We start from the raw sequence: 25,637 nt of genomic DNA on the forward strand, positions 1-25,637 counted from the left end.
AGGAGCCTAGCAACTTCTGAGAGCTTCTGAACATCAGCTGAGCTTCCATTCTTTTTCTGCTGAGTCCTCAGGATGCAGGCAAGCCAGATGATCCATCTGTGAGGCTGCTCAGGAGACTGATACGCGGTATTTTATAACTTCCTTCTCTTCTCCCTTAAGGGATCATATGATAACTCAGACTGGCAGGCACCTCAGACGACCCCTAGTTCAATTGCTGCTTAATGCAGGGTCAGCTGTGAGGGTTCAAGCACGTGGAGGAGCCCTTACCACAGAGCAGTTATCCCAGTAGCTCGCCTTTGCAGTGACTTCCTTTGTGTAAGCAACAAACCCTGACCTCAGGCAGTGTCCTGCAGGGTGACTGAGCCATTTCATTAACCCGTGCTCCCAGATCACAGCAGAGAATGTGACGTATCTAAAAGGTTTAAGGTGGAAGCGCACAGAAGGCATTATGAAGACCTGTTATGAGGATGTGAGAATGTATGACAGAAAGCGAGGACTGGGGAATATGGGATGAAAAGTTAGGACAGTAAATGTGGGATTTTAAACAGAGGAGCTGGATTGGAGTACAAAGACTGGCCCGACATTCTGAAGAGCAGCAGGACTGAAGTGGGAAGACATGAACGAAGAGAGAACACCATGTATGATACTGCTCTTTGCACCGTATGATATCAAGACTTACGGGGAGAAATCATTAAATTAAAACAAGACATCTGAACCCTCTGTAGTGAAGATGCGGTATTCTGAGAGAGTCAGTTCTAGGTCTTGTGATGAGGAGGAGTGACATGTTCTAGAATAACCCTAAAATTAGAAAAACCACAGAGCTTGTTAAAAATGCCCATGCGCGTTTTATTAATAAAAACTAACAGTGCCAAGGTTAAACAAGTCAAACAATTATAGTCTCTTTATATTCCATAAAATATTACAGAAAAGTTTATTTGTGTTTCAATAAAAAGACTACTGTCTTAGAATAGGCAGCTGACAGTACTTGTGCAGTTAATTGTTTGTGAATAAATTTAAAAAGACTACCACCTGCCCTGAAATTCCTTTTATAAAAACCAACTATTAAAAATGATTGACAAATTTTGAGTTAAAAAACTTAAAACATTCTCTATATTTAATTTCAACTTTATAATAGATTACAGGAAGATGCTTATGAAACAAATACAAACATTTGTTTCAGTACATGTCTTTATATGATAGACTTATAAGTATGTAAACAACTATATAATAAAAAGTTTCCAAAGTCTGCCTGTAAGAAATCAGGCAAATTTTACCATAAGCAATAAATCATTCCAAACCTTCAAGACATTTTATATAGCTGCACCAGCTGGCAGTAAACATTTGCCAAAAAGTTTGTAATTCTTATGTCCCGACATACAGTGACAAGTATATAAACTCGATGGAATCATAATGTTAGATATAATTTAAGGGAAAATTAGTTCACAACAACATTTCTGGAATTTAACATGTATAAAAGTAGGACGTATCTTTCCTGTTTGGTTCTTTGGACACTGCATGGTTAACAAAAAACACACTACTACATTAGCTCACTATCCCTCGAAAAGTGGTATAACCAAAATACACTCCAAATAAATTGCCATTCAGTGTATTCATTTTCCACAGAAGGACAGCATTTTATTTCTCAATGATGTGTCTACATTTTCTTTAGCAAACTCAGCAAGAACATTTGGGGGCAAAATCCATTTTCCTTCAAGTAAAAAAAAAAAAAAAACAAAACCCAAAAACAAAACAAAGTAAAACAATAAACCAAAAACCCCTAAACCAAGAGTAAATAAAGGCTCTGCATTAACACACTGGTATCAAAAACACACATCCACACCACATTTAAAAATATCCTACATAAAACAATCCTCGCTTGCTTATCAGAGGTGCATTTCTAAACTCAGAACTGCTTACCAACGTTTTCCTTGAGGGATGGGGCAAAGTTATTTGAGACTTCTCTCCCTAGAACAATTTATTCCTGAAGCTTGCTGAATTTTAACAAGTCTACAAGCAAAGGGCATCAGTCGTCGTCATCGTTTTCATTAAAGTCGTCATCGTCATCATCGTCATCCCCCACATAAGAAACTGGTGTTTCAACTCTGGAGCCACTGTACTGAGATCCATTGGAACTTGTAGCCAACATCCCATCTCCACCATTGGAAAAGTCACTAAAACAAGAAAAGTCCAGTTGACAGTGCTTAATGATACTTCCCAGATTACCGGGGCTTATTATCACATGGCTTCTCCATCTCTTTAATGCCACTGCTACTTTGTAAACTAACAAAGTTTGAAATGGTTCTTATTATGTTTCTTCCACAGGGTTGATGATGAAATCCTTTCAGAAGTGCTTTCATAAATATGCTTTCTAGATTCCATTTGAAGTAGGTGTACGTAATGCCCAATAACCCCAAAATATTTTGTAGCACCTGACATGAGCCCCCCAGGTGAATCCTATGCCTTCCAAAAGCACTCATCTTGATTCAAAGAATTTGAAAAATGAAGAATTCATAGCTTCTCTTGGTTAATTCTTTGTTATTATGTGGTCAGCTACCATGGCTACATACTGTACTTTTCACTGGAAATTTCTTTTTCCTAGATGAATTATCTGTATCCAGAAGTATTCTATTTCAGTAGTCAGAACATTCCTCGTTACTTGCTATTTTTCTCAAGTTTGCTACTGTTACCTTTATTTAGTTCTACATTCTTAGTTGGAAATTCTTGAAAGAACATTTTTCTACAAGTCACAGAAATAACATCTCCAACTTGACAAATAATCATCCTTAAAAACTGCTTTCAAAAATGCGTTTGCTTGTCAATTTTTAATCCGCTTAACGTGCATTATCAATCACACACAATCCTGTTGCATGGAGCTAACTCAAAAGCTTGGGAGTCCATCATTCCACAAAGTGAAGCTACTTTCAATAATGTTAGCTATATTTCTACTCTAATCTTGAAGAAAATGCTGTGCTTTGTTTTGGCTTTCCTTTTTATTTAACCTGGAAATGGTGTTCAACTAGCTAACTGCACACTCCCCAGTATTCCAAGGTTTCAAAGTCAACTGTAGTAGACCAAGAAAAGATTTTCCCTGTTTTCAAAGTTTGAAAACAAAAATCAATCTCCCACATAATTAAAAGAACTTTAGTTAGGATAAAAACAAGTGAATTTCATAACCTAAGTATCCTAGTGACACAGAGACTGGGATGTAGGCACTGGAATCAACATCTTCAGTCTTAGGACAGCTTTCTTAGGAGAGCTGACTGAATAAATACATAGCCTTTATTTGCATTGGCAGTAATTTTTGGCACCAGGCATGCTACACATTTTGTAGTTTCCTACTGCCAGGAACACGTACATATGTATAGTAATTAAACAATAATTAATCACTACCTTTTTCCAACCTCCTAAGAAATGTTAAGTGCTAAGAGTTCTAGTGTTTCTCACTATGGTAATGAAATACAATCAGTCACTGAACTCTAAAGTTCTTTTGGTTTTCTTTGGAAAACATAATGCTTTAAAAGAGTAATGCAATCACACTTTCAAAGTAAACTTTATCTTTAGGAAGGACTTCCTTCCAACTCTAAGGGAAGGCAGACTGGTGAGTAAAAGCCACCAGAAGAGCATCGTCAGGAAAAAGAAAGAAAAATAAAACTCTATTCCCTTGTCTAAAAATATCCCATCAGAATAGGAGTTATTTTATATTAACACAAATGACTTAAAAAAATAGCCAAAAACCTAGGACTTCCTTAAGAATTTAAATAATATGGCAATTTCCCAAATAATAGACAAGGCACTGTTACGAAAAGAGCCTACATAATCTGTAACTTGTGCTCACCTCATTTCAAATTGCCCAGACTGGATTAGTTGCATGACAGTAGGACAAATGCAACTGACCTTTCATATCAAGCTAACTTTCCATACACCATCAGACAAACATATGTCAGATAATGGAGCTTATACAGGTAATTTGCTCAGCTAATTGACTCACATCTTTCAAGCGTTTTTCACAGCATTAAACATTTCAATAACATTTGAGTCATTTAACAACTCAAAGCTCACACAAGAGAAACTTCTGATCAATGCAATGACAAAATACCTTGTCAGTAGTTACTACATAAGGAAAAAGTGCCTTATATGGCAAGAGAAAAAAATATCAGTTAAGCTCTGAAATAGCAAATGTCTATACAAAGTTACATGAAAGACATGACTTGTCATTCTACCAGTGTATGATGTGGTTTCAAGTTCATAGATACCAATAACTGAGTGAGAACTGTGCCCTGATTAGGTCTTAGAAGTACCTGTTTTCTTGTCATAAACTCAAATCTAAATAAAATGAACACCTGTCTACTCAATTATTTTCCAGTATTTTTAAAAAGGTTTCTTTATTGACATTGTTAAGAAACACCAATAGTCAATAAAAGTGATATCTGGGAATAAACTCAAGCACACACCGCACAACATTCAATCAAAGCATAACAAGTTTCACACAGTATTCCAGTTGAAGTTAATTTTTCTTCATGCTCACAGATTTAAAAAATCAACCAATAATTCCATCTCACCTGGCTGAAAATCTTGTGCCATTTGATGTGGAACCTGACGAAGATGTGACATATACACTGCTGATTGATCCCTGAGCCATTTCTGTAAAAACAAACATACGTATCTCAACACTACTTCCAAACACACTTATCTAATTCATAAAAATGCTTTATTCTTTTTGGAGTCCAGAGAATGAGTCTTGCAGCCAACCCAATGAAACATATTGACGCCCTACACCCAACATTTCTTAATTAACAAGCTAATGACTGCAACATTTCAAAATAAACATTATTTTGAAGTGAGCAAGCCAGATGTCTTCAGTATTCCTGTACATGGAAGATGAATAAATAAAATGAAGCCATGACCAGGTTTGCACTTACTACCTTTTCCCTTTGCAGATGAATCAACTACAAGGAATGTCCTCAAAAAACAAACAAACAAAAAAAAACCCAGTAAAACAAATTACATAATGAAAAGGTTGCATGGGGCAACGCAAAAACTGGTGCTGCAAACAGCAACAGTCCATTCACTAAGAATGTTACTCATTCCCCGAAGTACATGAAAAAGCACAAACATTTGAAAACTTATAAACCCTACAGCACAAACCAGCGGAAATTAGCTGAAACACTTCCATGAGTTTTGTTCATAAAAAAAAAAAGGAAAGGGAACCAAAAAGAAGGAAAACAAAACAGTTCTTCTTACACTAACTAACCTGTCACATATGGTTCCAAAGCTTTGGGAACCAAACTCCTTGCAATTTTTAGGTCCTCTGCTGAACAGCTTCCAGATTCTAGCCCACAGGCCATTCCCATTCGTTTTAGTACTTCTATATCATCATGAATTTCAAAAGTATTGTCAAAATTAAATAGATACTCAAACCTGTAGAGGAAAAACGTCTCAATTAGCTTGAATGGCTTTAACTATCTTACCAGACACTTCTAGTTTCAGGAATTGTAGAACTTCAAAAGCTTAACACAGTGTTAGTGACACACCTTCTTAAGTCATCAAAATTTTCAAGATATATGCATTCGACAGCAAATAATTAAAGATCAAACATAATAACCTTAAATTAGAACTTAAGCTAAAATTAAACTTAAGCTCAACTAAAATTAAAATCCTGCACTCTACATACAACTTTAACATGTTTAACAGATCTTGAAAGTTAAACGTTTAGTTAAATATTTTGCACACTGATAAATATTTCTCCTATTCCCCTCTTTTTACTGGCAACAGCTGACTGCCTACCATGCAGTAAGTTTTGGTTTTTTAAGCTTTATAGTAAGCTAATAGTGCAAGCAGAAACCACTACTACATTCAGTCTTAGATGAAAAAGCTAGATTTTTGAACTGAAAGCAAGGAACAACAGTTCTAAAAACAAAATACACTGTCAAGTCTGTTGGTTGTATTTCATGTTAGGGTCAAGCTGACACTCCCTGCTAATGCAGCTTTGTATACAACTTAAGTAGAGATGCCTTACTTGGCTATTAAAATTTCTGGACAGTTCATAAATCTTATGTTACTAAATCTGAACAATATTATTCTGTTTATTACAAAGCTTTATAAAACTCTGTTTCTATTCAACATTGCTAAGTTTAATTGCACGTTGGCAATCTATAAAAGGCACGATTTATTTGTATTCCATTTCTAACAAATGTAGATTAACTCTTCAGTATAGACACAGAACTCATAGCCGCACCAAAAGACAGAAAGAAAGCTTTGTTAACTCACTTGTCATTTGAAATACTGCAATCGATCACTGTTTTCTTGCTGGTGTTCACAATGATGAATGGCAAATGGATGACAGAATTGGAAGGTGGCGGTCGATTTGCCTGCTGTTCTGCCTGACGATTTCGCTGAACGAGGTTCTTGAAGGCAATTTGCTACAAAAAGCAATAGTGATATGGAACTCTGAATTAAAACTTCAAGATTCAGTTAACCTAAAAAATCCCTCAGTGAGTACCAGCAGCACACGAACAGAGAAGTGAACAAAAAAGGTTCAGCACAATCCTGAACTTTAAGATGCGAGAAAGAAGCAAAAATCGTGGTATTAAAAACATGATAAAGCTTAACTGAGGAGGAAAAAAGCATTTTCTAATAACTTCATCACTACAGATCCTTGAACAGAACTTTGACAGAGAGAGAAGACAACGACTGTAAGAAGCAAGTTTCATACAGCTTCATACTTCCACTTTGTTTAGTATTCCCTACTAGCTGTCACATTCCACAACAATAGTTGGCCTATTAAGACTGTATTTTTGCTGAAATTACATGCTTAAAACAGTTTGGGATGTGAATATATGATATTACGTTTCTGAAACATTCAGCTATGATTTGTAACTTCACTCTCAAATTTCCTCAGAATGGAATTTCCATATGAATGGAACGTCTGTATTTCAGTTCTTATGTTTGCTAGTTGAAAATTACTCTAGTTAACTATTAAAACTCAATCTACATTAACATCTTATGCTAAGCCTCCAAACTAGAAATAGTGTTTCTGGTCATGGAACAAAATGAAATAAACAGGAATTAAATGAAATATGAAAATACAAAGCCAATGGAGGCTGATAAACATCAGATAGTTAAGGAAATTGCAGATCCACAACTGTCTTTTCCTTCTGCATGCTCTTCCTGAGATTCTCATTCTTACTGCATATATAACACAACTACTAAGAGATACACTCTAGTGAACCAGCAGTACAGTGACTTAGGGGATTACTGCTTCCTACAAAATACTAGGTGGAATCTGGGAAGGAGCTCAAGTTGCAATTTAGCAACTGTTCCAATACAATTAAGCCACCTACATGGCAGGGGCGGCAACATTCAAGAAAGGCAGGACAAAGATCATTATGAGAGATGACCTATTACAGTCAAGCTATTTTATCTGAGGACTACTGCAGAAAAACATTCACTGGGCAATTCCAAGGAGTACAATATGAATTACTGGTCTGGTCAGCATAAATTCTGTTTAAACATACAACTACAGAAAAAAACCCATCATAGCTGATAGAAGGTTGCTGCCTTTGCCAGAAGCAACAGTCACCACCACGGTCCCAGTGCTGCCTTTATCCCCAAATTCATCTCTAGCCTTCTTAGAGGTCTCCCATTCCCCACTGGGACAAAACAACAGGAATACAGAAGTAAGTTACCTTGCCCTATAGACAAGAGTACCTTGACTGTACCTGTAGAATGAGTTCTTGTAGTTGAGATTGTTTTTGCTTTATTCTTTCTAGTCTTCTCTGTTTCTCCACCTTAAGACAGAGAACGAATTGATTAGTTTGTAGGTTTTAAATAGCGTTTTCAACATTTTCTCCCCTTGAATTGTTTAAATACCAGAGAAATGAAGGCAACAAGTGCATCAGTCACTAACATTCTGCAGAAAATGCAGAGATCTACAAAGTCTCACATCAGTACTACTGATGGAGACTGTAACAAAGAGAAGAGCTAAGACATCCAGGAATGAAGTAAAATATATAAGGAAGAGTATAAAAACATCTTTGTAAGTGGAAGCTATGCCTCAAAGAGTTACCCACATTCTATGAGGGAGGCAAAGTGCATGTGGACCAGAATGATCTACTTGGTATGCCCTGCTGATATTGCAGCTATTGGAGAAGAGAAAGATGCTTAAAGAAACGAAGCTGCTTACATACCCAAAGTATTAAGCACTAATTAGATCTGCTGTATTTTCTTCATCTAAATAGCAATAATGCTGCTAACTGAAAGAAATATAGCAATAGCAAAAAAACCATTTCATAGAATCATCCCCCTCTGCAGACAGATTCAAAAATGTTTTTCTCACTCGTCTGCTTCTCCACTGCTTTTAAGTTCTACTGAAGAACTTAGGAAGAACAAACACGAAAATCTCATTCTTTTCTGGTAAAGTACATTGATTTATTTAAATATCTTACATTCACCATCATGCAAATGTGGGACTCTCAGGATGCTTATAAACACAACGGGAAAATTCAGCTAAAGCTTGAGAATGGCATTCAGTATTAAACATTTTAACTTCCAAGGCTTGCAGTAAGAAAATGTTGATGTATATGCATAAGTATCAGAAACAAAAGCGACCTACAGCAATAAAGTAGAAGCAAGCACTGTTTGCATCTACTGATTGACATTTATCATCTATTGCTGCAGATGTATTATTTGTCTGGCATCTAGAGAAAACAGTATTCCTGACTCTTGATTACTACCAGTGTAATGTTGGAAATACACATTAATCATTCACTTTGATTTACTTCTAATTAGAACCACTTGAACTGCTTCAAAAAAAAATATTCAAGCAATCTGGAAGCTTAGATGCATATTCTGTAAATACAAATCAAAAAGAAAGTCATAAGGGACCAAACTATTCTACTTTTTATCTCAGAAGATCATATGCACATGTAGAATAAAAACAAGTTTTGATTCAAACAAATCCCTTGTGAATTTCCTATACATTTACCTCTAAATTCTGACATTCCTGAGCCGAGTTTGTAGGTAGACCAATCCATTTGATTTCTTTCTTCTCCTTAGAGATAATGTTCATGGCCATGAGGACATTTAAGGCATCATAGACACGTCGTCTAATATTCTTCTGGTCGTAAGCCTGCTGTAGACATAGTGCATTGATCAAAAACACACCTGACGAATGACAGAAACACTTGAAAATAAACACATTACAGCAAATGAGTAAACTTGGCTATTATCTGAACTGTTCAATTTAGCAATGGGAAAAGAAATCTAAGGGTCCCCATTCAGTTCACATGTAACTGCCCTCCCATATACTCACTGATTCATTTGGTGAAATGTGATCGTCAGGGGTAGTGAATTCTGCAACCAACTCGTCTGCCACCTCATTGTATGAGGTGGTTCCTTTCCTTTGTACCTTCTCACAAACCTTCATAGAGAAATGACGTAAACCCGTGCCGCTCTTCTCTCCTTTTCTGTTCCGCTTCCTAAACACACGAATAATATGTTTTTTAAGATTTGAACTTTGGAATACTTAACATCTCTTTTTCAAATACAGACACACTGCTGTGAAAAGCCAAGGTCTTCCCTTTTTTTCTACTCCTCTCCCCTTCCTAACAATTTTTGTGTGATTCCACCCTCTCCCCTTTAAAGTACCTAATGGTTCTATTATCTTGCCGCTCAGACACACCAGAAGAACACAATCACTGTATCTATATTTTTTTTCCAATAAGGCTCGAGTTCTTAACTCAAATGATAACTCAGGACATACTTATTCAATCTGAAGTATGCTGTGTATTTTTGGACGTACTCCAGCAAAACAGAAATGCGAAACTACAAACGGAGTCAACTCAGATGAATTCCCATGTCCTTTTAGGAGCTGAATTCTTGAAATGTAAGCAATGTGAGAACACCTGCCAGCGTTCATAGGAACATCCCAGTTGCTTTTATGACACATCATTCTTGTGTGACTGTATCTGATTTTAGTACAGTACACTTAAATGTTTAAGTGCTCCTGATTCGAAGGTAAACAGACTGTGTTTCCCACACTGCTAGCATGAGGAGCACATACACTATCACAGCAAACATTGAGAGCAGAAGTTCTAAGTAATTTATTGATCCTTTGTAACTTTTATTTTGCTCACCCAGCAGACCACGGCGAAGAATCTGCAGTCTGGTTTTGTGATACAAAATGCGTGTTAGGTGTATGTGGACTTCCTACCAGGATAGTATTTGGCACTGAAGGTCTCTGAGGTGTACCGATAACCTACGACAAAGATAAAAATCATTTGGAAAATAACCATAACTCTCCCAAGACAATCAGATGCTGCATTATTCAGGACACATTATTTTTACACACTTGTAACAGATGCTTTCAACTTAGACACACTAGCACGAACGCCTTCAGACCACACATCACATGGTTAAATCACTCCTTAGGCAATAATCATTTATATTTTATCCTTCCAATATGAGTTTTTCATGCTTACTGGATTTCTTACAATTATTCAACTCTCATTTAGACAAAATCTAAGCCAGACAAAACAAAAAGCCCGGCCAGACTACATCTAAAGATGCTGCTGTAAATTACTGTTAAAATATAAATGTACAGATCAAGGTTTGAAAATCAGTAAAAGCTGAGAGAAAACAGTGCAGTTACAAGGAATTCTCTCCTACAGGCAGTCACTCTCACTGCAGAGTTAAAACAAAATACAAATACATTAGAAGTGAAGAAAAAGAAAGGTTTATCTTTCTCACTCACTGAGAAACTATAGCTATCCTGCAGCTATTTTAACCTCATGTTAGGCCATTTCTGAAAGAACATTTTTAAGAAGAGCTGGAATAAGCATCTTCCAGGCACGTTTTAAATGTCTGATCCCACTTATTCGTTTTTTGCCCTTAGATAACTGGAATTCCTGCAGCTACCCAGCTGTGATTCTGACAGCAACCCTTTCACAAATCTCATAAAAAAAAAAAACAAGTCTGGTTCACCAACATCTCAGAATGCCAGGAAGACTACCAGTGCACCATTCACGTAACACAGACAATAAAGAGAATGGAGGAAAGCTAGTAGCCAATCTCTGTTTCTTAGGATGCAGCCACAGGGGACTGGAAGAGATTACTTAACAGCTTGCTTGAAGAGGTCAAAATTAGAGGGTCCCCTCTATGCCCTGGCTTCCCAATTCCACAAACAGTCCCACCACCACCCTGATGCCACATCTAGAATTCCTAAGATTGTGCAGTAGGATGAGGGGCCGAGCCAGCACAGGGGAGGGAGCAGAATTACAAGGCTCAGAGAAAAACCAATCAGTTGGCAGCAGTAAATGCTGGAAATCTACTGTGCTCAGTACTACTGTTAAACATTCAGCAGTACGAAGTAAATGGATGGATGGATAACCCCACAGGCTACAGTGGAAAACTCAAAGTCTGTTTGGCAAATTCAAAGCTGCTCAGCATTCCCTCTCCATCTCACAGAAGTCTGCAAACTATCCAGAATAATATGCTTTTATGATATATATTTTTAAAGCGCATGCTTTCACATAAAGGGTATGGCTCAGATCTAAGTTCGTGTATTATGCAAATAATATATGTGAGGGATAGAGAAACTCAGAAATACAGTAGGTATCCTTAAGAAAACTAACATTCCTCTTGAGTATTGAGAAGACTTCATATAATGAAGAATCATATGTTAAGACTACTCTGTTTCTCTACAGAATATAGAGGAATAGATAAATCCTACAGGCAAAAATGAACTTCAATGTTGGGTTACTTGCTTTTCTTTTTAAATAACTGTCTGAAATCCAATTACTCTCACAGTGACCGCCAGCAAAAAAAGATCGGTGATCTTCTTTTGCTGAAAGTTGCATTTCTACCAGTTTTCAAACATGAATGCCACAGAGGGTTAGAATTTGTACTTTCGGTTCCAAGGCCGTTTATCAGTACCTGTATTACACTGTTTCCAAATATCCAAGATTTTCTTTTCAGTATTTCAAGGACATGAAATGCAGAAATACTCCAGAATTCCAGAAATAACTTGTAAGCCTCTACTTGTAACCATGTGAAGAATCTTGAACAAAGAGGATGTCAATATCAAGTGTCTTATTCAAAGCTAAATAAGTATGGACTGATAATTAAGGACGACCCTACAGCCTGGAGTTTCAGATATGTCTAAGAATTATTTGGTATTCTTATTGTCTCCTCAAAAGAAATGCTGACAGCCCTACGTTTTACTCCCAAGTTCACAGATGATCATGACTTTGCATTAAAATAACACTAACAGTTCAGTAGAATGAAGTCACTGGGACACTGGGAACATCCTAAAATGAAAGCTTATGGATGGAATCATAGAGGATAATAGAACAGATATGGATGGAATTTTAGGGAAAACAGGGAGGGAAGAGGCAAAGAATGAGGTCAAAGTAGAAATCCACTGTTTCTCTACATCTCTTAAATGTTTTTAGAGCTACAAAGAACAAGATTAAAATTCAGTTCCTTAAGAAAAGTAACATCGAGAAAATGGAAAAGAACAGTGTGACAGTCTTCACAATCCACTTCACTGTACTGCAGTGCTGTCACCATCAACATTTTTCTCCTGAGAAAAAATAAATAATACCAACTGAATAAGAGCACAAGCTCAGAAAATTAAGTATTTAAGTATTGAAAACCTGGTTTTACCAGCCAAAAGTTAGACAGTTGAGTAGGGTCAGAAGGAAAATCCTCAATTCTTGTTTCCCAAGAATATCTTGCTTATTGGCAAAATAAAATAAAATAAAATAAAATAAAAATAATAATAATAATAATAAAAAAATATTATCTCCCCAGTTTTCAGGGTTCTAGCTATTTCTTGCTACCTTGCTATCATTCTGAATCATAAGGCCAGTGTAAATTTCTCTCGATATACACATCAATCAAGAACTCCATCTCTTCTTTGCCAACATAAAACTAAACATCTCATTTTGTACTGCTAAGAGTCAATACAAATTTGCTCTGATATGGGTCACCTTTGTTCTTACTAAAAATGTTTAGAATAAGACCTAAAACGCTGACAAATTCTTCACTGCAAGTGTGAATTTCACACAGTGATCATCCTAAGAAAGACACCATTAAGAGAAGCAATTTCATGTTACCATGCAAGACTGAAAGTACACGAGCATTTGTCAATTGAAACGTGTGATCACAGAATCAGCAAGGTTGGGAAAGGACCACCCAGTCCAACCATGAAGACAACAATTTACAGATGGATAATTTGTGCATACGCACACACACAGGGCTGTAAACATTTATTTACTCAACCTTCAAAGTTTAAAAAGGCATCAGATAGTTTGTCATTTCATTATCAAACCTTGGTTTTGATATCTTAAGGAGAAGTTGTGTAAGTTACCAAACAGAACGCTTCATTTTCGACTCAAGTATGTACACAGTCTCACAGTAATGCCCAGACGAGAAACTACAAGCCACTGTGATCTATAGAAAAAAACATTCTCTTCCCACTGCTAGTTACTGAATTTAAGTTAAAAGAACATCAAACAAATCTACACTTGGATATTTATTGATAAAGTATCTCCTACTGAAGAGGTAAATTCAGTTAAACTCATTTTAATAAACTCTACCTTTCAAGCAATTGCTGGAGGCAGTGAATTCACCATTGCCACTGGAAATGCATGCAATGAATAATCTCCAGTTTAACTGACACTTCATTACTCAACAATCTTTAGTCTGCCTCACATGGGACTCTTCAAACTACGTGAAGCTCAGTACTTGAACGTAGATATTGCAGTTCAATTAGGAACACAGGAGAGCGTAGAGGTTTGTGGGTTTCTTGTTATTTTGCTTTTTTTTGTTGTTGTTAGTTTTGGTTTTGCTCTCCTCCCTCACTGTGCTCCTCAAACTGACAGTTACACCAGAGCACGGTAAGAATTTCAAAGTACCGTTAATAAGCAGTTATAAAGATAATGAAGAGGGACTAGATTTTCCACAACAGCTGTACAGCTGAAATGGTACAGTTTATTGATTTAGGCAGCCTTGCTCCTTAGAGCTTAAGTGTTGGGAAGAGGAGATGGTAAGCTGTTTTTGCATCAAGAAGAAACTCACATGTAAGACAAATTAATTTTCAGGTGTTTACACATTACAGTTGCTTTCCACAAGATGAATTGAGACCAATTCTTTTCAGATCACCACATTTTAATTTGGATCACTACAGAAGTGGCTTCTTATAACCTGTGTATTATCAACTGCATTATTAGATTCCCTCATTCCTCATTTCACACACCTCACACAAAACAGTAAAAGTTAAAGCAAAAGAATACTTCAGAATTGCTTTCAATTTTGTTCCACTTGTCTTCAAACTCAGTAAAAACATGCTAGAATAATTCATTTACATGTCTCTACGACAGATTTCAAACCAACATGTGAAAGAGCCACTGATTAGAAACTGGCAACACTAACAAAAAAGAAAGCAATCTGAATATTCAGGTACCTGCCTGTTGATTTGACTGTCATCTCCTCATTTCCTACTGCAAAAGCACATTTGTTCTAATTTAGTGAGTCTATTAAAACTAGAAACATTTAGACAATCTGCACATGACAAGTGATACTGAATATCAATCAACAACTCAGATTTACAGCATGTAAGTAAAAAAAAAACCCAACACATCTCCTTACCACTTGTTGTGCAATGTTGACATTAGACCGTCCAAATGTTTTTGGCAGGAGCTGTTTTCCGAGTGTATTTACTGTAGAGGGATGAACAGCCAATAGAGAAACAACTCCTAAAAACAAATAGAAGTAGAAATCTTCATGTCAGCCACATTGTATTATTTTAGCAATTGCAGTTTCATAAGTATTACTAAAGCCCACTAACAGAAACTACTACTGAGCTTCACAGAGAGCCAACATATATGCAGCATTCATGCTCTTGAAGCAAAAAGGAATTAAGATTCCTAGTATATTTTTCTCACCTTCCTTCTGTATAATCAGCTCAGTGATCTAGTATGAGCACAATTCAACTCCTTATAGTCCACTTATTCTCTCAAAGCACTTTAGTACAGCTAACAGGTATATATATGATAGAAGGCATATTTTCCCTCCTCTTCAACCCTCTTTTCATTAGTGGCTACCGAAGTCTTCTCCCTAACCACTCAAAAACCGTGCCCAATTTCCCAGCATCTGTCATACCCTTCTGAGGCATGCTGGTCTACAAGAGATTACATTCGGTTAGCATGGACTTTCCAATACAGTAATTCCAACCTTCCTCTTTCTCCTAGGTGATCCCTTCCAGCTGAAGAGAATTGAAGAACAGAAGTCTACCAGAAGCCAGGATTTGAGCAAAACACATGCAAACAAAGCAGACCAACCCTGCAGGGAAAGCTGTTATTTTCCTGTTCATGAGCTATCCACAGTCACCACTGATGGTTAAGTTTTAACTTCGTAAGACAAAAATACAACATTGGGTATCCTTAGAACTTTGATTTTCCAAGACAGAGTCATATCCCTGTCTCCATTCCCCCCAGCCCTCCCCAAAATATCCAACCAAGAAGCAACAACCAAAAAAATGCACAATACCACAAGATACCAGGAAAGAATCACAGGGCAAACAAGGTGAGAGGTTTGACAGTTCTTTCCCTCAAATCTCTTTTAAAGGGGCCAATGGAGTTAGAAGGGCATGGCACGGTTTCCTTTTCTCTCCCTTTCTTTTTCCCATTATCTAATGCAAAGACAGTAATTAAATATTTCTGCCACAGTTGTATCGAGAAAGTCCCTAATCAGTCCACGATACTCTCCATCTCTCTAATGAATGCAGGTAGTCAACAGAAAGTTGGAGAGAACTAAAATCTGAAGGCCCCGCTTTCCCAAAGGCTTGTACTTCCTAGCTGCCATTACTACACCATGACAAACTGACAGCTTTGCACCAGAATCTATCAGTCGCACGGAACTGCTCAGGATGCTGTAGTCCAGGCATGTCCAACCCACAGCCCACAGGCTGCATGTGGCCCGGCACAGCTTGCACTGCAGCCATCCTCTGCCCCGAACCATCACAGTGCTGGCTCTGCCCCGTGGAGCTGCCCCTGGCCTAGGGCAGCTGGCCCAGCACAACCATCACCCAGCACCAACTGAATATTGGTGCGCTATTAACTCCACCTGGGCTGAAACCAGGGCACAGGATGCAGTGTGGTGCCAGCTCAAATGATGGCAAAGTATGGATTTTGATATACTGGCTGAACACAGTCCTGTGAATGGAGGAAAATACACAGCCATGCTTTTTGCTCTGATAAATGAATTTGAGAACAGATTGCAAGATTGCCAAAAATATCGATTTTTTATTTGCAACTCCATTTTCAGTTGATGTAAATCAACTGAGTCAAAATCAACTAAATTCACAGGTGTGAATTTTCAAATGGAACATACAGAATTGCAATCCATAATCTGATCGTGTTTGTCTACTGGACTTTTATAAGCTCTCTCTTGGCAGAGAGAAGTATTCCTCACTTCACAGTCACACCTCATTCATGCCATCGCTTTTGGCAGTATGCACATCTGTGAACAACTATTCTCTAGGATGAAGCACAGGGGTAAAATTTCATCAACAATCTCTGATGAACACCTGGAGAGCTCACTGAGAACTGCAGCCTCTGCCATCAAACCTGACTGATGCATCAGTGTCACAAAAACAGGGTCATGTATCCCACCACAGTTATGCTTTTGTTGCTCTCTTTTGTATGTTTTAATTTAAAATAATATTAAGTTTTGTTACTTGTATACATCAACTATGTTATGTATTTTATGAGGGCTGCTCCAAAAGTAATGCTTCGTATGTTATGATGTTGGCCCACAATGTCAGAGACAGATGATGGTATGGCAGTAGGGGCTGAACCTTTGACCAATATCCTGTTACATGTTGTTGCTGTGTGACGGATGGCAGCAGAGGGGCAGTCTGACACAGTGGTGGATGAAGCAAAGGTGTGTCACTGAATTCCTCCATGTGGAAAAAATGGCATGCACTGGCAATCATCAACTGTTGCTGACCATCGTGACAGAGACTAAACAGTGGATGTGAGCACAGAGAGGTGCTCAGCAGTGTGTTTCAGCAGTGGAGAGACCAGGTCTCCTCTGCTAGTGGAGACTGCTGCAAGCATGGCATGCAGGCTCTTGTTCATTGCAAGTGAAAATCTATAAGTAACAGCAGCGACTGTGTTGAAAAAGAGTCTTACTGTGCTCTCTGTACCACTGGAAATTTCCATGCAAATAATTAGGAGGCATTACTTTCAGAACAACTTTCATAGATGCAGCCCCAGACAATTCTTCACTCAGTGCAGCCCAGACAAGCCAAAAGGTTGGACACCCATTCTGTAGCCTGTCACTCTCACATGTTAACTAACTTTCAAATGCTCTTTCATAGAGTCAGCAGCTATCTAGCTTGTAACAGTCTGCTACGCCTTCCTGTTCCTTCAGTGTTCCTTTGAGTACAGCCACCACTATCCCTGCCATTTTTTTTTTGCCTTCCTCCTTGCAGAATGCTTGAAAATGATATAAGCTATTCCAACTACAAGTGCCTGCGTATCTTCTGCTCAGCTTCCCGCCAACATGCCTTTTTTTAAACCTTCTCATTGCTTGAAAAACAAGAAAGCTAACTGGAGGTTCCACTTCCAGTATAAGAGTTGTAACTTCTTCCTCAAGTTAAGACTCCTTGTCATCTGATCTCTAATTGTACAGAGCCCTCTCCTTACCTCTGACAATTCTTGCTGCACGTACACCTTCGAGCTCTCCTGCTGCTTGAGACTAGTTTTTGCAGGGGACAGGGACACATTACTCATGAAGGGATGCCATATGTTACTGTATAACTCTGCAGCACATTGTTTTATTCTCTGTTGATTGCTAAATAATTCTTAAAATTCAATTTGCTTGTTCCCCAACAGACACTAATTTCGTGTTTCCATAATGTAACTTACGATGACTTTAATAACTTTTCTGAGTGGTAATAGCTCACTTGGGGTCCTCATTATATCTGGTTTGGTTTTCATCAATTATTAACCTGAATGGAAGGGCTGTCCCATTCTCTGACACCTTAGGTTCTTTAACAGGCTGATTAAAGCCCTTGATAACTTTTTTTTTTTTTTTGACCACTGCTTTCAACAAATCCAAGGGCATCACACTGATTAGATAACCCTTATCCACGTGCTTGTTGATTCTTTCAAAGCACGACTTTGAACGAAGACATAACTTCCCAACAGAGGGAGGTGATTGTGCCCCTCTACTCAGCTCTTGTGAGGCCCCATCAAGAGTACTGCGTGCAGGCCTGGGGCACCCAGTACAGGAAGGACGTGGAGCTCTTGGAACAGGTTCAGAGGAGGGCCACTAAGACTATCAGAGGGCTGTGAAGATTTCCTCTCCTGTGAAGAAAGGTTGAGGGAACTAGGCTTGTTTAGTCCGGAGAAGAGAAGGCTCCGGGGAGAGCTCACTGTGGCCTCCCAATACTTGAAGGGAGAATATAAACAGGAAGGGGAGCGGCTGTTTACGAGGGTGGATAGTGATAGGACAAGGGGGAATGGTTTTAAACTGAGACAGGGGAGGTTTAGGTTGGATATTAGGAGAAAGTTTTTCACACAGAGGGTGGTGGAGCACTGGAACAGGTTGCCCAAGGAGGCTGTGGATGCCCCATCCCTGGAGGCATTCCAGGCCAGGCTGGATGTGGCTCTGGGCAGCCTGGTCTGCTGGTTGGTGACCCTGCACATAGCAGGAGGGTTGGAACTCGATAATCATTGTGGTCCTTTTCAACCCAGGCTGTTCTATGATTCTATGAACTTCCCTTTTCCCCTCCTCGTGGAAAAGCATTAGTTCCTGCTCATTATCACATTTATTTGTGTGTTTACTAATTGCTTTTATATGTTATAATTATACTGGGTGAACAAAACAGAAGTATCTTCACTAAGTACTTTTAGAATTCACAGGCAAATATTTTCTGGTCAAAGTGCTAACGTGTTTAGAGTACTGAAGTGCATGATGTGCAAGGAGAAGCTGAGGGAGCTTGATGCATTCAGCCTGGAGATGATTAAGGCAGGAGAAGATGTGTGTTTGTAGCGATCTAATTGTCACCTTTGAACATCAAATGGGTAGTTACAGAGATGCACAGCAAAAGAGAAGCAGCTGTCCCCAGAAGCCGCACAGAAAATTACAACTAGATACCAGGGAAAAAAATATTCACAATGAAAATGGCAAGCACAGGAACAGGTTGCCTAGGAAGTTCCCTGGAGTTATATAAAAATTTCAGTTTCTCAAGGCCCCATTCTTTGAAGTTGCCCCTGCTTTGATCATTAGGCTAGATTAGATGGCCTCCAGCCTCCTTCTATCATTCATAAAATTCTATGAATACAAACAGTTATCTTGCAACTACAACATCAGCACGAAGGGAAGAATATACGCTATGCTTCTTTAAGGTTTTTAAGCACATTAACGTTTTTGTGGCACTGTGCTATGGAACCAGCTTGGCCCAACCCAGGAACTGCACAGTACACATGCCTGTATGTACAAACTGATTGGCAAGGACATACAAACAACTGGAAGAACAGTAACACATGCTTCAGTTCTAAGCAAAGTCAAAGTCAACCCATAAACGGTAACACATTTAACATTAAAGCATAATTGCTCAATTTTTTATATTTAAAAAAGCATTTTTTAATAAAGCACGTTTTCAGCTTGTGTCTGCTTAGTGTATCCCACTACTTTCTAATTTACCTGATGTGCACTTTTCTAAAAATCCAACTGCACTTTTTTCCAAAGGCTCATAGTACTCTGATTTGTGGGAGGAGTGGGGAAAGAAAGTTGTTTAAGCACATAAAGCAGAAATATTTTTATTAACTTAGCTTTGAAGGTGACTGACAGCTCAGTTTCTCAAAGGAATTTTACTAATCATTTGTTAATTACTGTTATATCAATTAGCGCAATTCAAATAATCTTGTGTTTTATGGCCAAGAGACAGCATCCATAGCAGCATGTAAAATCCAGAACAGCATGTTAGCAAACAGTTTGCCTGGCATCAGCTCTTCTTACTTTTCAAAACGTATTATTCGTACAGCTAGGTCCCCATTCTTATTTTATTCCTAGGGAGACAAAGGCTTCAAAAACCACAGTAAAAAGCCAGCTAAAGCATAAAAGAAGTTATATTGAAAGACACAACTGCACTCCTTAAACTCTCAGGCTCTCAAACACTGTAAGTATGGAAGAAAACTCAAAGCAACTTAGAAGCAATCATTAAGCCCAAATGGAGGTAGAACTTCAGTACTGTATAGTTACAGAATGCTTCTACACATAAGACAATGATACAGACGGGATCAAGGAGTACTATCACATAAAACTTGAACAGCAAAAGCAGCAGCACACTTTTAACAAAACATTTTATTCACCTGTCTACAAACATTTCTAGGTAAGTGCTTTCCTCACAAAGGAAATGTGTTTAATTGCCTGTTTTAATTACTGGTTTCATTTAGGGGACAACTCTTGAATGGGATCTTTTCTGGCTTATAAAAACAAACCCAAGAATTCTACCAACAACAGATATCAACTGAAAAAACTGGTCAGTTTTCTGATTATGCAGTCTTTAACACATTAAGACTTCTAAGTCTGTCTTCTAGCACAGGAGCAGTAACATGTATGATTTTTTAAGAAGGTAATTTTGACAGCACTTTCTCAATTATCACATCCCAAGAAAAAATATACAGAGTGAGAAGAAGAATGGTTCTTCTGTGGTCAAAGTAATTCCTACCATTTCCTTCCACAGTTGCAAACTCTTCAGCAGACCAGTTTGTAAGTAAACACTCTCCATGACTGAAGGCTAGGAGTTGAGCAAAGGGTTATTTTAAGAAAGGTCTAAAGAAAATTAACCTCTCAGATGACATTTTGCAGTACAACTGCTTAAACTACTCTTAAGAACTCCATAAACTTTTGGTTAGATTCTGTAAGCTCTGAAATCAATGGTTTTTAGCAGAGCAGTTGAATCTAGCTAAGGACAGCTATACAGCTTGGAAGACAGCAGCATTACTAAGTCAATCTCATTACAAGTCACACAAGTTTTTTGGTCTTTTTTTTTTGTTTTTTAAAGCCAGCATTAGTATCAGGAACCTGATAAAACTAGAGCAAAGAGAGTATGAGTTGAAGAGATGAAAAAAGACCAATGAGACTTTCCATGAACCAGATGGATCCAAGAAACTACACTGATGATAATGATTATCACTTCCAAGAAGGCCAAGTGCCATTCAGAGTATAACACTCAATATTTTTGGAATTACAAATAAACTTCGAAGAAGGCACAGTATGAGTACTTCTTCAGATGCAAATTTTTCATGCAAGATTACATGAAAACTACAAGAATTATCCAGAAAATGTTGTAGCACCAGTTTTAGCATCTTTTTTCTGTTGGTGGATTTTCCTTGGTGAGAAGAGATAGGAGGAGAAAGAGGGAATTCTACCAAATCACCACCAAAACTCCTTAATACCACCATTTTGCAAAGCAAACACAAAGATAATTTGTGCTTTGAAGCTGGTCATCAAACTTACAGCTTAAAATAAACAAACAAACAATAACCTTAAAAAGCAAACCAGCCATTAACCGCACAACCTGCTCTTTTCTCTCCAGCATGTCATACCACCACCCCCAAGTTGGTCTCTGTAGAAAATTGCCAGAAAAATCATTTAGTTTGGAAACAGAAAGCAACCAGGGTCTCTTATACGAATGTAAAGTAGCTTAATTCCATTCTCATTCTTTTGCAAAGATTCTTTTCCCATTTACAAAGCTCTGGGTTACCAGATTGCAGATTTTTTCTCAGGGCCTCTTCAAGTCATGAGACTTATTGCAGATTGGATATTAGGAAGAAGTTTTTCCACATAGAGGGTGGTGACGCACTGGAACAGGTTGCCCAAGGAGGTTGTGGATGCCCCATCCCTGGCGGCATTCAAGGCCAGGCTGGATGTGGCTCTGGGCAGCCTGGTCTGCTGGTTGGCGACCCTGCACATAGCAGGGGGGTTGAAACTCGATGATCATTGTGGTCCTTTTCAACCCAGGCCATTCTATGATTCTATGATACGGCTATACTGTTCTGAAAGACTTGACACTAACGTCACTGTCACAGGCTCTACTTTGTCTTCATATCACATTCAACTAGTTCTCACTTGACGCTATCCTACTCAGCAAAACTTGTATTTGGCCACTATAGTCATATAGCTGACTGCTCAGTAGATGGTTAGTGGGTCCTCCCACTAATTTCAGTTACAGACAACTGTGACATAAGGCAGTAAGAACACCATCGGGTAACCTGAGGAAAGCCCTCTGCTTGTTTACATAGTATTACCGCACAGGCAGCAACAAAAAAAAACAAATCTAAAAAAACATCCTGGAACGACAAGATAGCTTATCAGCAACCTAAGTTTTCTGCATAAATTATAGGGCAGACTTCCTCCTTCTGTCTCCTCCTCGAAGTATCATCATGGCAGCAGGAAAGTGTACTCGAGTCTCAAACCCATAAAGCTGTCTCAATACAATACCACATACATAGTGCTTGACAATCTCTTTCAACCTCAGTGCCAGGTAGTGAGAAAGCGGAAATCAAATGTCAGGCAGTTCTCACAAGGACTATTTACAGTCTTTTCTGGGCATTTTGTTTTACAAAAGCTACCCCAAATCACCAAGTCTGAAGTGCTGCTTTCATAAACATGAGACCATTATTGAAAACACAGCTAGGGTGAAAACATGGAAGTGGCACATAGAGAACCATTTCTCCAGTCCGCATCACTTAAGAAAACCATTTCTTACCACAAAAGCATCGACTTGACTAGCTTTAGGTTATTACAGGTTATACATAAACATACAGAATAAGCACAAAGGGTGTTCTTAGAAGATCAGGTAACGAAGACAGGTGACAAGCAAATCCTGGGAGCTCCTCAGGCTTCCTTAGAAGCAGCAGTCTGGAACTTCTCCCTTGCCACCACAGATGCAATGCCATTAGTTCTGAACCTACTTCTGAAGGTTTCAACCTACTGTGAGTTCTGACAGTGCACGTAGATGACTGTCTCTAGTTGCGTACCAGGAGTGACTTTTCATATTGAGCAAATCACACTGCCTAAGACAACGTGCCCAAACAGCAATTTTGAAATCTTTTACAAAGACATCAATCTTCTCTATAGTAATTCTACAATATTACTAAGTGCTTAGTAAACTTCTGAAATCAATTTATGCTATTAGCTAATTCTTGCCATTCTTAGATATAACTAATAGTTTACCCCTCATACTGCCAACCAGCCTTTCCAGGTCTGTTCAAATAAATGGTATGATCTACTCTTAGATTTCTTGGAGTTCCGTTAGATTTTTTTCAACATCAATCCTACTGGCAGATACAGTTTTATTTCCCAACTTGACTTTAGATGATAATGATTGTTTGGAACTGCCTGTAATGCCCAGCATTCCATAATCAATAGTAAGACACGTTTGCTGAAGAGTGCATCCCAGGCTCTGAAACAGATGTCTATTTCTGTTCCAGAGGCACAATTCCAAACACTGTCAAAAATCAGAGAGAGTTTGATCTCTCTGTATACAATTAACAGTTACATGATGCTGAAAAATAGCTTGTTGTCATTTAACAAGAACAAGATGTTTCAGTTAAACAGTGTTGAAAAGTAAGAGCTTACGTACACCTTAAAAATTTATATACTTGACTTCAAGTTTTTAAATTACTAAATTTGAAATGAAAACCAAACACAAGTTCCTTATGCCCATGCAGCATGAAACCTTATTCTAAAGCGTAGGAAAAGAAAGGAGTTAAAGACACCTTTGCAAGCACTTGCTGGTTACATACCAATAATGCCACCTACTGGCATGACAGATGATGCAAATTTTATTTTTTCATTAATTTTAAAAGTAACTGAAGAGCTTTAACTCTTCAATAGAGCACTCAATGCCATTGGTTCTCTTTTCACTTCCACTCACCTGAACCAGATGTTTTCTTTCACCACATATCCTGACAAGCAAGGGGTAGGATTAGAACTGTCTTATTTAACACTGACTCTAATTTGACCCTAACAACAGGGACTAGAATGCAGTTTTCTTCAGAATACAATCTCACTGAACAGCAGCATTTACAGACTTACAAAGTTAACTGCCAAATAGATTTTACAAGACAGACATGTGATGAAGTTTTATTGGTTCAGCTCCTATTAAAAATTCTTTCAATTCCTTCAACGCAGATGTAATTTCTAACTCTCAAAATGAATTCTAACCCTAATAATCAGTTGAAGCCCATGTACAGAGTGAATTTGAGCAATTTTCAGTTTAAGCAGTGAGTCAAGTCGATATTTCAAACAAACCCAGTAGATAACTATGTATTTTTTAATTTTTAATCCCATGGATTAAAATGGAATGGAAACAAAACAACAAGGAAAGTATTCAAATCATATTATCCTTGCCTCATAACCTAGGAGGTGATGGCCTCAAATTGAACCAGAGGAGGCTGGATCAGGTTGGATATTAGGAAACATTTCTTCTGAGAAAGAGCAGTGTTGCAGTGGCACAGCTGCCCAGGGAGGTGGTGGAATCACCGTCCCTGGAGGTGTTCCAGAACCGTGTGGATGTGGCACTGAGGGATGTGGTCAGTGGGCATGGGGGGGGTGGGCTGCTGGTTGTACTGGGTGATCTGAGAGGTCTTTTCCAGCCTTAATGACTCTATGATTCTCTAAGCAAGCAATTATGATCAAGACACTTCAGAACCTGACTCCACAATTAAACTGTTCTCTTATTCTGTCTTGGATAAAGGAATATCTCCCTTCTGATTATCAGCAAAAAAAAGGGTGATATAGCTATAAATCACAATATGGGTGCCCTTAGAGCTTCACTTCACTTGACATTTTCCATTTTTAAAAACATTGTTTTAGAAACATTGATTGTTTATTAATTTAGGAGATAAATTTAGAAACAATTTATGCAAAACCCACTCCCTGAATGCAGAATAATAAGTATCTGAGTCTTTAGCCAATTGCTTTTTTTTTTTTCCCCTCAATTTTGATGAGGCAGAGAAACTTATGTCTGATTTCAAGGGGATTTAGCATTTCTCCACGCTGTCACAAGCTGACAGTAAATACAACAGCACAGGGCAAGCATCAGCTATAAGATCATCTAGCTTTATAAGCTTATCAATGGAAGGATGGCTGGATAACCACTACCTTTCCCTCTGTGTGTTAACTCACCATCAGAGATACTAGCAAAGTTGCATTTTTGAAGTGCTTAGCATTGTCAGGATTTCCTGAAACAAACATTTACATCATGTCCTCTTCCCATTAAATTGCTGCTTCTCTTGGGAGCAAGGCTTTAATAGAAAACCATCTTCCTGGCTACCAAGCACATGTATCACAACCTTTCACGGTGGCGCTTGTGCCAAATCAAACACTGCAGACTGGTGTCTGTGGATTTGTGCCACATAAACCCTATCAGACTACAAGTTCAACAGATCTGGCACTTAGCATGAAAGCTGCTCTAAGATATAAATCTCATGCCTCGTCTCCCTAAAGACAAGACTCCCAGGAGAACTTGGATCTTTTCATGAGAACCTCCCAGGAACCAGACATACCGAAAACCTGCATTAACTGTATCTTTTCATCCAGGGACTGGTAGCATC

General features: G+C 38.2%; 1 protein-coding gene across 7 annotated transcripts in view; it reads right to left on the reverse strand.

Annotated features, from left to right (window-relative positions):
• Positions 1 to 822: 822 nt before the first annotated feature.
• The window catches only part of TFDP3 (transcription factor Dp family member 3), a 41,331-nt gene continuing 16,516 nt past the window's right edge, over positions 823 to 25,637 (reverse strand). For 4 of the 7 annotated variants that reach the window (XM_015277902.4, XM_015277903.4, XM_004938530.5 and 1 more), the window contains 9 exons: positions 14,650 to 14,756; positions 10,134 to 10,255; positions 9,311 to 9,476; positions 8,984 to 9,130; positions 7,719 to 7,787; positions 6,268 to 6,419; positions 5,252 to 5,418; positions 4,560 to 4,641; positions 823 to 2,171 (listed from right to left, as the gene is read on the reverse strand). In XM_015277902.4, coding sequence (XP_015133388.1) covers positions 2,024 to 2,171; positions 4,560 to 4,641; positions 5,252 to 5,418; positions 6,268 to 6,419; positions 7,719 to 7,787; positions 8,984 to 9,130; positions 9,311 to 9,476; positions 10,134 to 10,255; positions 14,650 to 14,756 — 1,160 coding nt within the window. In that variant the 3' untranslated portion in view covers positions 823 to 2,023. The remainder of the gene's footprint in view (positions 2,172 to 4,559; positions 4,642 to 5,251; positions 5,419 to 6,267; positions 6,420 to 7,718; positions 7,788 to 8,983; positions 9,131 to 9,310; positions 9,477 to 10,133; positions 10,256 to 14,649; positions 14,757 to 25,637) is intronic. The other 3 variants (XM_015277904.4, XM_015277905.4, XM_046906675.1) reach the window with 1 other exon arrangement.

The sequence above is a fragment of the Gallus gallus genome, chromosome 1, assembly GCF_016699485.2.
Source record: "Gallus gallus isolate bGalGal1 chromosome 1, bGalGal1.mat.broiler.GRCg7b, whole genome shotgun sequence".
Classification (NCBI taxonomy): domain Eukaryota; kingdom Metazoa; phylum Chordata; class Aves; order Galliformes; family Phasianidae; genus Gallus; species Gallus gallus.